Genomic DNA, 15607 nt, shown 5'->3' on the forward strand with positions numbered 1-15607 from the left:
GAACAAATAAAATGGGGGAATTGGAAAATCATTTGAATTTGAAAATGGAGGATTTGTTTGGTTGATGACTATAAAAAATGGACATGTAGGATAAAACAATTTTAATAACCAAATTTCTTCTCTTGGTAACTCAAATTTCCCATAATTGTCAAATAAAGTGTCTTATATTATCCACAACCAAATATGTTTGGCTAACTCCTAATTAAGTAATATACTACCAAATGATCAAGTCTCTAATCGATATAAAAAAAATAAAAAAAAACACTTCATGTTATTAAGATGAAACGAGTCTATAATTTGGGCCTTTGGTGGTTGTGTTTTGGGTAGCGGTTAGTTTTGGACCAACTCAAAACATTATTACGAAAAATAAAGTGTGTTTGGCAAGAAAGTGATTCATGTAGCGGTTAGAGACTTAGCGGTAGATGTAGTGTTTAAGTAATTTTTGTCAAACGTTAATAATATTAGCGTTTGAAAGGTAGCCAATAGCTTTTGACAAATTTAATTAGTTTACTTTATAAATATAATGCATGTATATATTTTTACTGTATGTTAACATTTCATCCGTTATTTTTGCCAAAAACTTGTATTATTAACCGCTACATTAACAGCTAACTTTTACCCACAACTAATTAACAGTTATCCGCTACTCGACTTGTAAAAGAAACCTGCTATCGCTAATTTTTCCAAACATTACCTTTATAGGTTAAAAGGTCGGGTAGTTTGTTCTTAAGAAAAATCACTCTCAAGCCACAGTTAAATGAAAATTCTATAGTGGTCGTTTGATATATGACTATCATAATATTTTAATGATTATATAGTGCATAATTAAAGTATTTTTATCCAAGTTATTAATCATATTACTCTATTTTTGCTATAATATATTATTATCAACATTTTTTTGATTTATCAAATTTTTAATTTTATTTATGTAATTTTTACTCTTATTTTATAGTTTCTCAAAAAATATTTATTTTATGTTGGATTAAAATTTTCAAAAATTATATTTGCATTTTAGAAATTAGAATACTAATTGTGTCCAATTTATAGAGTGAAAAAATAGATCGCTCATATTGTTTATCATTAAAATAATAAGGTAGTCATATTTCAAACGACCATCGTAAAAATATCCACAGTTAAATGTTAATCGAGCAATGGAGTACGAAACTGTCATCTCACAACATTATTACAAGATCAGATTTGGTAAATCAGTATCGTTGGAGGCATTTAATAATTGAGAGGTTTACTTATTATTTTTATTTTATGATTTGAAAGTTGAACGACATTATGTTGTACTTGACATGCATGTTGCAATGAACTTAAACCAATAAATTCATAATGCATGGACATCCACTCCAGAGCACATATCAACTTAATAAGACCAACAATAATTTAGTAGTATGGACAGAGAGTTCATGAATAATCTAGCTTGCGGGTTAATGATTCAAACCCGGTATTAAATAATACTCATAATTTTTAAAAATTTCAACCGACTCTAAATCTGACCTATACTATTACAAAAATGTCAAGTAACTTACAATAATTTAATGGAAAAATTGGCCTCAACACTCTGAACTATGGCTTAGGTGCACCCAACACTTTGTAATTTGCTTAGTGGCCAAAACACTACAAACTAATGACACTTATAGTGAGTTTTCCGGCCACCGTTCTCACCGGAGCCGATGAATTAAACTTTTTTTTTCGATTTGCATGCCGAAAAATGTCTCGTAAAGATTTTGGGAAGTCATTTTGACCCTTAAAGGGCCTAAATTGAACTCGAAACAAGCAAAGAAAAGCATACATGATTCGTTTAGCGTGTTATAAAACATCTCGATTTGCGTGTCATTGTTTTTTCAGCCGAGTTGAGTCATTTACGCTATTTTTTTGCTTGTTTCGAGCTCAATTTGGAACCCTAAGAGTTAAAATGACTCTCAAAACCTTTACTGAATATTTTTCGGCACGCAAATCGAGAAAATTCACCAAATGGTAGTCAGAAAACTCACGAAAGGTGCGCTTTGCACCCAAGTCATTAATCTGTGGTGTTTTGACTACTAAGAAAAGTATAGAGTGTTGGGTGCACTCAAACCATAGTTCAAAGTATTGAGGCCAATTTTGCCTAATTTAATTAGTATAGATAGAGATCAGAGTTCGTTCTTGAAGAATCTAGCTTACCTTGAGCTTTTATAATTCAAACCCAAGATTATATATTTTTTAAAATATCAATTGACTCTAAATCTGATTTGTATTATTACAAAATGCCGAGTAAATGAAGCTTGGTTGAGTAACCATGATTGAAACTGCTTATGTCTTATATTATTAACTAGGATAATATTATATTATTAACTATTCAAAAAAAAAAAAAAAAAAAAAAAAACAAACAAACAAACTAGGATATTTGACGTCGACATAGAAGAGTAGGGTATAAGGAATGTGTGATATGCAATGATAGTCGTAGCTTTGCTGAAATGATAAATGTTTTATTTAATTCAAATGTTAGATCATGTATTTGTTAGATCTAAATCTCTCTTTAAATTGCATGACATTTTGTATGTGATTAATTTAATGGTTCTATTCACTCCATATTGATGCTAACTAGAGTTTTTAAATAAGAAAGCAAATTCTGTATGTATTTACTTTTTGGTGAACTGAAGCAAACAAAAATAATTTTGCATGCCAAAGTTTGACCATGTTGGTGGCAATTTTTATGGAGTAATATAAGCACTAGAGTTAACACATTAAACCGTTTAATTAACAGAAAAACTTTTCGATCTCTTAATATATTTATTTTTTTTCATAATTATAATAATGACTCAAACAACATCTAATAAACATCAGCAGTTATTTTATAATTGCTAGAATGCGAAAGTGAGCAAGAGGTGAGGTTTTGTGTAAGGTAAGGATTAAGGAAGTATAATCACTATGTACAATTATAACAATTCATAATCAAATAGTTAAAACAATCAAATTTAAAAGTTGTTAAAACATTAAAGAATATAAGTAGTTTGTGTAAAGAGTAAAGTAAAGAAGTACTATGTACAATAATTATAACAATTCATAATCAAATAATTAAAACAAATATATACTAAAGTCGTTAAATCATTAAAGGACCAAGAGACTACACATTTAATTGCTCATTATGTGCTCTAACTATTGAAGTAGACAACACCACATGCGTATATTTTTGGAATTGTATTTTTTTCAAAAAAGAAATAGTAAGTAAAACGTTTTGAGACCCAGTCCACATTAGTGCAGTGGACCTATATACAACATGAATTTTGATAAGGTTTAACATATTTTGTCTTTGGTTGCTTATAAAAACTGAATTGTACAACATGAATTGTGTTTTTCGGATTACGGAGTATAATTTTAATTTGGTTATTCACCGGTTATTTCAGCAAAAGGCAACACTAATGTTTCTTTATTTTTTTATTTTTTTATTTTTTTTTTGACACCAATGTTTCATTATATTTTTTCAGCATATTAAATTTTTATAATTTTAAAATTACACAATTATAAAATTTAATTAATTGTCATATTAGTGTATTGAAAAAAAAAACCAAATAAAAACCAAATAAAAATAGTTTCACATCAATTGATTAATTAGCTAGTACAACATAGTTACGGGTATTACAACAGCTAATTTTTTTTAGTTATTACTCATAATAGAATCTACATGTAACTATTTTCAATTAAATAAATAAAATCTACTCTGTTTAATGATTAGTGATGATCCTTTTTTTTATATCATTTTAGATATAAATTAATAAAGTGATAATAATCACACATAGATGTAGACAATGTTCAATGAAAATTACTAGAGATTTATTTTCTTTGTTTTTATTGACTTGAAAAATGGACCATGCACAATAAAACAACTACCATGTACTTACGAGTAACATGTTGCTACAACGTAATAGTCATTGTTACCCGGGCCAATCATTAGTAAATGACAAACCCTAAATTTATCACTTGTACTAGTAATGTGGCATATTTTCAAGACTCATACTCCATTTACGTCCAGCTGTCACGAAGGGTTTGGAGCAAAAATACATACAAGACAAAATTACGTTGGAGTTTCATGCTTGTCAATTTATATAACATATATAAGTATTATTAATGTATATAATTTTAATTTTTCTTTTTTCAAGATATCCTTTGAGGACATATAATGAATGGAATATGATATTACTCCGTATAAGACTATACGTGAAACGTGATTATACATTTTCTTACATATAAATCTCAAAAAAATAATCAAATAAGGTGTATGTATATATATAAATAGCGAAAAGAAAATGATGCATTAAAAAAACATTGAAAATAAAATAAAATAATGTACACCCTACCTACAAATCAAAGAAGCAAAATGCCAGTATAATTCATTCTATAGAAACAAGCCTGCAAGCTTTAATGGTATGGAAAGGAACATAAACTCACATCTTAAACTAAATTCAATGTATGTACTTGTTTTGTTCCATTTTCTATACTGAGATTACAACATTTCAGCAAGCAAGAAGAAAAATACCCTTGTTATATGGAATAGACTAGAGAATTTATTACAATCTAGCTAGTCTTATATATTCTCCGTGTAGATACACCTAGATGTAGCGTATGTATTCCCAAATTAAGGTAAGGTAAGAAAACAAGGGTGTTGTTAAGTATTAACTTTTGAAACCGTGTGGTTGACAATCATCATCAATAGTGGGATAATATACGTTTATGGATTTTTATTTTAAAATAGGATTTGATTTGATGTTTGAACCAACAATGTTACAAATAGTGTTTTCTGACTAAATATCTCTTTAAATTACAGTAATTTTCAAGACTTGACTGATAAGGCACTGTTCTCTTCACCTTAAAAAAATAATATTAAGTAAAAATAAGTTCAGTTCAGTAAAATTAAGTTCAGTTCATTAAAATTAATTTCAGTTCAGTAAAAATAAGTTTAGTTCAGATAAATTCAGTTTTCTTAAAGAAGAATTATAATAGAAAATCAGTAAAAATAATTTCAGTTCAGTAAAAATAATTTCAGTTCAGTTCAATAAAAATAAGTTCAGTTCAATAAAAATAAGTTCAGTTCAGTAAAAATAATTTCAGTTCAGCAAAATTAAGGTGAATCAAACAGGGCCTAAATACAGTATAATGTCAATTAGTTAGTTAAAAAAGGAAAAGGTACTGGTTATTATACATAGTCCTAAGTCCTAACTCCAAGCTACATGCAAAAACTTTAATATGGAAAAAAATAAATGAAATATAACATTAATTACACTGATTAGCTCATTATTTTGTTATGCATTCCCAAATTAATGCGAATTACCAAATTAGAAAAGATATTAAATGCTTATTTGTAACCCTGGCTAAAGGCTACATATAACATTACCCTTAAAAAAATTATTCAATTATGATGCATTTTATTTATCTAATCTTTAAGACTTTAATTACTTCAAACCTTATAAAAATTGTTTAAGTTGAAAATAAAAAATAATTAATTAAACCTTATTTGAATTTGTCTATACAGTTTGCTCACTAGTTTTATAAGAAGATGTCGAATGTATGATATATTGACAAGTCATTTCCGACCTCTAAAATAATTGTCAATAATTTTAATATAGTCACATTTTCACAAAAATGTCAGTATTATAAAAAAACATCAATGATTTTATTTGTTTTTTTTTGGTGTTTAGAGTGCCACAAGGGCGGGGGTGAGAATCGATCCTAGGATCTCCTGGAATCGGGAGGGAAGCTCTAACCACTTGAGCTATTCCTCACTCTCTCAATGATTTTATTTGTAATTACACTTTAAATTTTATAAGTCAATAGGTGCATTATTAGGGGGAGTGAGAGACGAAACTTGCTATTTAAGGTGATAATTGATAACTCGATCAATAGTACGATAAAGACGTTCTTGAAAGTTTGTCAATTTATTAGTTATTTAGTTAAATACGGATTATAATTCTTAAAGTATATCTACAAATCCCAAATGAAGGGTTCTTATTGGTCGATTTGATCCATGGATATCACGTTTACACCTTATCCCCATGCAAAACATTTTTATTAAGTGGTCCAATTCCTATTTTAATAAGTAAACACAAATTTCCAAATAAGATATTCCAAAGTACGTCATTGTTGATACGCAAGCTTTGATTTCCTACGTGGAAAAAATTGACATATTTTACGAGTAATTGTTAGTAAGACAAAAAACAATATTTATTTATGATTTTTTTTTTTAACAATATTTATGAAAAGTTGTTATTTCCTATTTAATTATTGTAATATCATTCCATAAGAAAATCTTTCCTAATTCAATTATCTAAGGCCCAATTGTGTAGCTCTTTGTTATGATGCGGAAGTGTAGATATTTTGTATGATGTATTATACGTAATTAAAAAGTTCGTTCAATTGTCGTCTTTAGTTTTGATTTCAAATGGTTATTCCATTAGTCATGTTATTATAATTAATTTCGGGATATAATACTACATATCATTTAAACTCTTTCATGTGTTTTACTCCTCGCTCTATGTTTTTATTATCTTACAACAACACAAATTTTCTAGCCTAACCAAAAAAGCTTTTTAATTCTGTTGATTGAATGATATGGTTTTAGAAGAGTATTATTCGTGCATTTTGTTTTAAATAAGCATAATACCAAGTAGAACTTAGAAATTATAACGCTAAAATTCAAGAAATATATAGAAAGAATAATTAAAAGAAAGACAAAATAACATTCCATTATTTTATTGTAAAAAGTGCACACAATCGAAAGGACATTTTTTCATTTGCTCACTTTCAATTTCAATCTTTATTATTTTTGCTTGAAAGAACTAGCAACTTAATTGTCACAATTATGCATGCTCTTGTGCAACTTAATGAATATAATGTTTATTCTAAATGGAAATACTATTAGGAACTCCCATAGAAGTAACACCAGGTTCAGAAAATGGCCTCAACAATTCATAAGGCACAACACCAGCTCCATTTCTATTCCTTAAGTTCTCATTAGCATTCCTCTCATCAATGATCCCATCCAACTCCTTCAATCTCCCGTTAAACTTCTCGAAAGCCGCCTTAATCATAGGTTCATTCTCCCAAGAAGGCTCCATACTCTCACCTAGATATTCCTCGTCGGGTGAATGACCCGAAAGTACGTCCAAAATTGCCATTACTCTAGTAGCTTGTATTTGAGAAGGGTAACTTCGAAGTAGGGTCTCCTCGGGTTTATCAATAAAGTGTTTCCATTCGTCAATAGTGGGGTCTTCTGTAGGCATCTTAGCCCTCATCACAGTAGGCCTATTAGGAAAGTAACCCGCGTAGGCATATTGTCCAAAGTTTACGGCGGCATGATGCCCTGAAGTAACCCATATAATGGTTGTTACAATTTGGATTAGGTCTTCGTTTGTTTTGAGGTTCGGCCACCATGGCTCGTCTTTCTTGTCTCCGTGCCCTACGGTTCTTACCTCGGTCCACCAAGCTTGAAGCTCTTGGTCCGATTCTACTAGGCTCGGATCTTTGTAGTAGTGGTTCACGTAATCTGCCACCCATTGCTTTAGGATAGACCATAACTCTAAGCCATCATTCGCGTATGGGTAGTCCTCTATTATTAGCTTTAATCCGTGTGGTGCTGATGGATCTTCTTCTGCCAATCCCCTATAATAAAGGAATACATTACAAAATAACGTTGCAAATCAGTATAAATAAATGTTATGTTTTCATTTATATTTCTCAATTTTAAATTCTTATAACTTTATAAGTAGTCATAAGCCCATAAGGGCTATGTATATTATTTTCTATTCCGTATTAATTAATTAACTGATATGTTTGACAAGATTTTAATTGTTACAATAGTGTTTGTTCAATTTACACCATGGATAACATGAATTAAGGAGTAAATTCGTGTCTAGTTAATTAATTAATTCATGCTTCATTATTACCAACCAAATTGATGTTGCAAAAGTGTATTTTAATTTAAATTACCTGCTAATAAGGTCATTTGGTAAGGCTTCATGATCAAATCGCCACTCCAAGCCATAAATGACAGAGCTAATTTCACAGGCATACTTCCCGGGTGAGAAGGAGCCCTCAATGATACCGCCTGCATTAATCAAAGCTAGTCGAGCAAGAGCGTTGATCTCTATGGTGTATCGAAAATGAGGGTGCAATAGCCTATATATTGGGTGCATTTCACTCAATTGACGATTTGCAGCAATTATGTAAGGTTCCGTGCAACAATGAGTTCTAAGCCTACAATCATCAAGTAAACATATGTTTAGGTACAAATTAAATATTTAACGTAAGTTAAGGACCTGTTCTCATTAACTGAACTGAACTGAACTGAAATGAATATTTCATAAGAGAAGAAAATTAGAAGCTGAACTGAACTGAACTGAACTGAGCTAACTGAAAATAAACGTATGAGAACAGGACTAAAGGCCTTAATGTGTAGTATATTAAAAATAAAAAAAATAAAAAAAATAAAAAAATAAAAAAAGGATAGAAAAATATGTGGTTTTAAAGTATTCAACGTAACTTATCCAAGTGCAAAAAATAGGTAAAATGAACGTACCAATGGCTAATAAGTTGGTGGTAACCCGAGTCATGGGAAAGGACATGTGCCTTAGCAAGCTTCCATAGCCAACCGGAAGTGGCACTAGTTCCCGGCATATACACTTGCTTCCATTGAGGCTTCCCATCTACGGGAGGCCGAGTTAATTCAATACCTAAAGGTCTTAGTGTTCCATCATCATTAAGGATGAACAAAGTTCGTGATGCATATAATGTTGTCCCTTTTTGCTCCCTTACTTTGTTCACGTATGGCATAAACATGTCATGATAATCAATTATAAACAACTTCTTTTCTTTCAATGCCTGCCAATATCATCATTTTTTCTTAGTCGCCTTAACAAGTATGATATATTCATTTACATACATTGCACATAAAAAAAATATGGATAGTTTCTCATGGGACATGGCATTTTCGTGAATAAACCAACAACTTTATTTAATTTTATTCAATTGTGGAGCCCACAATAATGAAAAAGTTGTTAATTTATTCACGAAAATGCCTTGATCTTATAATAACCTGATCAAGAGTCATGGAACCCTTTATCTGGCTCTGTATGAGCTCTGTTGTGAAAGCCGATTCGGGTGGACCGTAGATGTTAGGATCCAGATTACTCTTTAGTGGCCATTCCTGTGAGAATGACATGTTAACATGATTACAATTTCATTTTATTTTATAGACGAAATAGATAATTATGCACATTTCAGTGATTATTTAGGCCTTCATTCGACCTCTAGCATTTTACATAAACTATATATAGTGAAAGTACGTTTATGAATTCTTGTATTAGTTGTATATAAATTAGGTTTCAAATTATACCGTGACACGCTTGATACTCAAAGGATTCAAGCCAGCAAGAGTTTGACGAGAGAACTCCTCATCTCTAAACCAAGAAAACCTATCCCCTGCAAGTCAACCATAAAATTTACTATATTAATTAACTACTTATAAGCTTAATTAGTCAAAACAGTCAATTATGTTGAAACTATTACTCCCTTTATTATTTTCTTGAATATCTGACACGCTTTGACTTTAAACACAACATTAGTCAAAGTTATGATTTAAGACAAAGCGTGTCAGATTAATCCGGAGTAACACATTATATTAAGACTTAGTACGTAATTAAGTTGAGTAATTAGAAAAAGTTCATACGGTCAAAGATCTTAGGGAGCTCAAAACGAAGCATGTTTTTTTCAATGTCAGTGACGGCCCTGATGAGCCTAGGTAACATATTTTGCAAGACTCCATTTTGTTGTAATCCAGGACAATGGACCCCTTCATTGAATAGCGAGTCGATGGCAGTGAAGTATGGAAATCCTTGATCAGGATCAACCATGGCAGTCTCTAATGATGGTATCACAGCATGCAACACCGAGTACACGGTTGTGAAACCAAATTGTGCTTGCTTCACCTCTGAGAATTGTTCATCTCTAGGTACATACACTGTATTAGATCTACTTTCCGAACTTGGATCTGCACATGAAATTGCATTCATAAGATTTGTTTGAATGCGTATATAAGGAAGCCCCAATTCATCATCAAGTGGCAAATTGGTAATTAAATTAGCAACAATTTATTAAAATTGGTCCAACGATAGGATTGTTAATGAACACATTTTGTTTATCAAAATAAACTTGTATTTCTTCAATAGATTTAAGGTATTACTTTCTATTATGGTTTTTATTGATTAAATTTAATAAAAAAATATAGTTGGTTATACTCTTCGAGTGTGTATCTTAGAGATCATGGAAAGAAATGAAATTAATACCTGTCTTAGCAGGAGGACGTCCAGTTCTACAACGTCGAGGGTAAGGAAGTTCTTTGCTACCACCCAAAGCGGGTCTGGCCAATGCAGGATCTCTATCAGGATCGCCAACATCGTTGTAAATGTCATAATCATAAATTCTTTCAAAGCACTTGCGCTCCCCCTTTCCATCCCCTCTCAAACTTTTAAGCTCCTTTTCTCTTAACTTCTTCAATCCAGCTGGTGTTTGTGATGGCAAGTATGACTATATGTATATAAAATAATCGTTACTTAATGATTGTACAATTATATATCAAATTCAATGTTGAGTTTTATTTAATTTTCAACTATTTGAAAATCCATAAATTTGAAAAAAAAAATTCAAAAAAAAAATTAATAATTAGATAAAATCAATCCGACTACCTCATACATGTTGGGTGACCAATAATTATCAATTAGTCAAACCGAATTGAAAACACTTTATAATATGAAACAGTTCTAATGTCGAAAATTCATACCAAATAAAAAATAATTAACATTAATTATTGAATTGAATCTAACCTAATATAAGTCTTGTATTATGAGACTAGATATACATAGAGTCAATGACATATACATAGTAAATTAAACTTACCATAAAATAATTTGTATAAAACATATGAAATACTTGGGTCAAAAAAAAAAACATATGAAATACTCCCTCTTCTTTTGTTTTAATTTTCTTTTTTTTTTTTTTTTTACTCCGTTGGTGACAAACTAGCACTTGTTAGTTGTCATTCATGTCGAGACAAATGTTTGATTTCTAATATATTTAATTATATATCAATAAAGACAATTTATAGTATAAAATTGATAGTAATTATATACAAGTAAAAAAAAATTAATTCAAAAAATAATACTCCATATGTAAATAGTTAAAAAAAAATAATAAAAAAAATCAAAGTGTATCACTTAAAATACTAAACGTATTTCATTATGTAGAGTATTACTCGTACCTTCTTAGTAAAGAAAACCCTTTTTTCAGGGTTGTCGAATTTGGCATGGACCCATGTATTGCAATTAAATTGTAATGAACCAAAAGGCAAGCCATCAAGGACAATATCAATGAGGTGCATCTCTGTATGGTGTTCGTTTTCAATAAGTACAGCACCAACTTCTCCAAATTCTGGTGGGACTACCAAATCTGATTCATATTTTACCAATCCCTTCTCCGATTTTGTTCGGTGGGCGTATCCTTTGATTGTCGCCTTCTCCAATCCCGATTCTTTGACAACATCATACAACAAAAATTATTAAAAGCTCGACTCATTTAATTTTTATGTATGTCCCGTTTAAAATACTCATGTATATAGTTATTACTTATTAGAAAGAAAAGAAAAAATTACGAATAGTTTATATGTGAAAATGTGGGATATTGTTAGATTTGTCACAATATAATTTTCAAATCTTAAATGCCTTAAAATAAAGTCAAATGAGTTGAACTTTTAGGATTAGAGGGAGCTAGCTAAGTCACATAATCTATAATTAGATTAATTAGTCCAACTTTTATTTCATTTGGTACAGTTAATTAATTAGTCCAATTATTGCACTCTATTATCAAGTATCAACATATATGTCCACCCTTAATAAATTGATTGTCGTTCAAATTGTACGTCCTGTCAAGAAATTAGAAAAACAATACGTTTGTATTAAAGTTTCTTTAACTAGATGAATTGAATGTTACTTTCTATTTGGTTGCGCGCATGTTACTTACTTTGTATAGAAGTAATATATGCTTGAAAAACTTTTGTATACACCTACTTTACATTAATGTTACTGTACATCGAGCAGTATAAGGATAATTTTTACCTAATTTTAGGGTAATGTTTTGCCTTTTTTTGAATAACTTTAAACCTAATACAATTTTTATATAAATAGACAACAAAAAAGTTTTATAATGGTAATCTAATTACATTCACTCACTAATAATTGATTTTTAGTCATTTAAAATGTGATTTTATACTAATAAAGCGTAGATAATTTTTATTTCTATTAGGTTACTTTTATGCATATTGGAGTAACATTTATTCATTTCAGGGGTAACTTTTGATTACTTTAGCCATCTTTATTATGGATGTACACCCGATTTATTTAAAAGTTTGTGTATATGCTTTGATTCTATCATAAAATTATGAGTAATCCACCCGCTAAATAGAATAGTAGAGAAAGCATAAATAAAATTCGTAGTAATATCAAATTCGTAGTAATATCATATCAACGTGTCATTTACTTACTCGATTGAGTCTCAGCACTAACAAGCTCCAAAAGGATGGATTTACCCAACAAATCAGTCATATCATCAAGCCCTCGGTTAAGATTAAGGTTGCTCAATAAACCAATCGCTGGTTGTACTGAAATGGTGGCCTTAACCTTCACAGCCTGTTCACCACCTACGGCTGCCACTGCCTTAACTCTAAGGCGGCCATTTTGACCACGATGTGCCCTAGTAACGGCACCACCACCACCATACAACTTCCTAGAAAATAATGCACCAATTGATGCATTATTTACCCTAGATGAATTGTATAGTTGAACAAAATTAGTTTCATTTCCATTAACAAAGGGCTTTGGCAACAAAAAAGGTGATGGGGTTTTGCTAATATTATTGGTGGATGTGTTCAACATCTTTATTTTAGATAAAAATTTATTTTTTTTTTTGGGATGAAAAAATTGGTATGATACATTATTCCTTTTATAGATGGTGAAGGGCATGCATGGAATTATAATATTACTAAATTTGGAATATATTATGCAATTACAGCTTGTGTGAACCATGTGGTTTATACAGGGCAGATATTCATATAATTATTTTATTGGAAAAATGGAAATTAAAAATCCAACCTTTGCGCGGTCTCACAATAAAAATCCAACCTTCGTTTAATCTCAGAAAAATCTAACCTTTATACCCCACCTTCATCTAAAGATCCATTACCTATTGATGACCGATTTTTGTAAGTTATATGTCACGTGTCAACTACTAATAGGTCAATTGTTTTTTTAATTATTAAAAAAAAAATAAAACAAAAATAAAAACAAAAACAAAAAAAAATTCAAATCCCCTTTTCCACCACCACCACCACCACCTTCCTCTGCCACCACTCCCTCTCCCCCTCCCTCCCCGGCGTGCAACTCCCCTTCCCCTGCGCGTGCAACGCTAGCCACCCATCGATCTCACCCACCGCCAAATCCCAATTGTCGGCGACCCAAAACTGACCCTAATCCCTACCCTGTCCCGACCCTTTCTCCACCTCGACCCTAAACCGACCACCACCTGAAATCGCATCCCCCATTCCACCTGAAAATCGTAACCCATCCCATCCCCATTTGCTGAAACCCGTAACACCCATAATTAGCCATTTACATGGGTTTTAATCCAATTTCAAAAAAAAAAAAAAAAAAAAAAAAAAAAAAAACAAACTTTACACAAATTAATTCATGGAAGAGGGGGTGGTCGAATTTTGCAAGGGACGGGGAGGGATGGTCGGATTTTGTAGGGGAGGGGGTTAGGGTGGTCGATTTGGGGATTAGGGTGGTCGATTTGGGGATTAGGGTGGTCGGGTTTTCATGGGAAAGGGGGTTGGGGTGGTCGGTTTTCATGGGGAAGGAGTTAGGGTGGCTCGAATTTTGGGGGGGGGAGGGATTAGGGTGTGGGTTCTGGTGGTCGTGGTTGGGTGGTTGTGGTCGGTGACCGGAAAATATGGAGGAGAAGGAAAGAGAAAGTAAGGAGGAAGGAGAAAGAAAAAAAGGGAAAAAAAAAATAACATGTTTAACAGGTTCAAGGTCAAACGGATCTATAAAAGAAGGTAGGGTATAAAGGTTGGATTTTTGTGAGATTAATTAAAGGTTGAATTTTTATTATCAGACCGGCCAAAGGTTGGATTTTTCTTTTCCATATTTTCTATTTTATTTTATTTTAGGACGCAATAATTATCATTAATAATATGATATGTATGACATACTCGATCGTATTCCTAAGAGTTATGGGCTGGCACGTTACAACTCATGGATACAAAATTGCAGAATTGAATAATTGGTGTGTTATACTGTTATCATTGATGAATTATTGTTGATATAATTATAATATGTTTTTTGACTGAAAATTGTTATATTATACATATAATATACTGAGTGACAATTGTTATACTTATATATATGTGAAGTAGTAAAAACTCTCTCGACAGATCAACGTCCATAAAGATGTTTCAATATTCCGTTTAAAGTCCATCCACAAATATATTCTTATTTATTTATACTTCTTATTATTACTTTGTTTGCTTTTTTTATTTTTATTTTTTTGGAATCCTATTACGTACTCTGTTTGTTTAATGGTAATGTATATAATGAAAAATCTCTCTTTTATTAACATACTAAAGACATGTTCACATTTATTGAACTGAGCTGAACTGAACTGAGCTAAAATGAATATTTTATGAGAGAAGGAAATTAGGAGCTGAACTGAACTGAAATTAAGCTGAAGAGAACAGATTCTAAGCAATTATTACTAGTCAATGCTTAGTTTGAATTAATACAATTAAATAGAAATTTACAGCAATTAATATTGATTGATCATCGACCAATTATTATTTCCGTAAAAATTCCAACTAATTAAACACGAAGTATGAACTACTTTTAATAATTTGTGTAACACAATATCTTTTTCTAAAAAAAAAAGAAGTAGAATGAGGAGATAGCAATTTTTTATAAAAAAAAATAAAAACATTTTGATGTATTCAATTCCTAATGAGATCGATACAAATCGTGCAAAATATATATATGGAGAAAAATAAATAAATAACTTTTAAGTTCATTGAATATAATTTAATGCTCTCATAAATAATAATGTGAAGTATGCTTTCTTCAAAATTAAAATAAATAAATAATGTGAAGTATTCTTTTTCTTTGGGATGATATATATAATAAAGTAAATTAAACAATACCAACAAATTTATTTGTTGAAAAATTATTTTGTAACAATAAAAATTAAAATAAAATAAAATAAAGTGTATAATCTTTGCATGTTTTGTATTTTTTTTAAAAATTAAGATATAATTTATTAAAAAAAATATGTTAAATGAGTAGGTGGATGGTTCAAGATGGAGATCCAATCCGATTTATCACCCACTCATTGCCCACTTTTCATCCATTTTAATCAGAATTTTGTCCATTTATTTATTTATTTATTTATTAAGACGGGTAGATGGGATTAATATATATATATATATATATATATATATATATATATATATATATATATATATATATATATATAT

General features: G+C 30.4%; 1 protein-coding gene across 1 annotated transcript; it reads right to left on the reverse strand.

The window, feature by feature from the left end:
* Positions 1-6703: 6703 nt before the first annotated feature.
* Positions 6704-13008, reverse strand: LOC145628405 (linoleate 13S-lipoxygenase 2-1, chloroplastic-like). The gene is made up of 9 exons (XM_081680704.1): positions 12572-13008; positions 11294-11562; positions 10323-10563; positions 9707-10027; positions 9374-9459; positions 9074-9184; positions 8558-8859; positions 7969-8235; positions 6704-7641 (listed from the first exon to the last, which is right to left on the reverse strand). Exons 1-9 carry the CDS (start codon positions 12960-12962, stop codon positions 6882-6884), a joined length of 2748 nt encoding a protein of 915 aa, XP_081536830.1. The 5' UTR covers positions 12963-13008; the 3' UTR covers positions 6704-6881.
* Positions 13009-15607: the final 2599 nt, after the last annotated feature.

Source organism: Chenopodium album, chromosome 4 (assembly GCF_948465745.1).
Source record: "Chenopodium album chromosome 4, dcCheAlbu1.1, whole genome shotgun sequence".
NCBI lineage: Eukaryota > Viridiplantae > Streptophyta > Magnoliopsida > Caryophyllales > Amaranthaceae > Chenopodium > Chenopodium album.

Coding starts and splice junctions, on each gene's coding strand:
- LOC145628405 (XM_081680704.1), bottom strand. CDS start 12,962: ATGTTGAACACATCCACCAATAATATTAGCAAAACCCCATCACCTTTT. Junction 11,563..12,571: donor TAGTGCTGAGACTCAATCGA/GTAAGTAAATGA, acceptor ATGTTGTCAAAG/AATCGGGATTGGAGAAGGCG. Junction 10,028..10,322: donor ACGTCCTCCTGCTAAGACAG/GTATTAATTTCA, acceptor TTTCATGTGCAG/ATCCAAGTTCGGAAAGTAGA.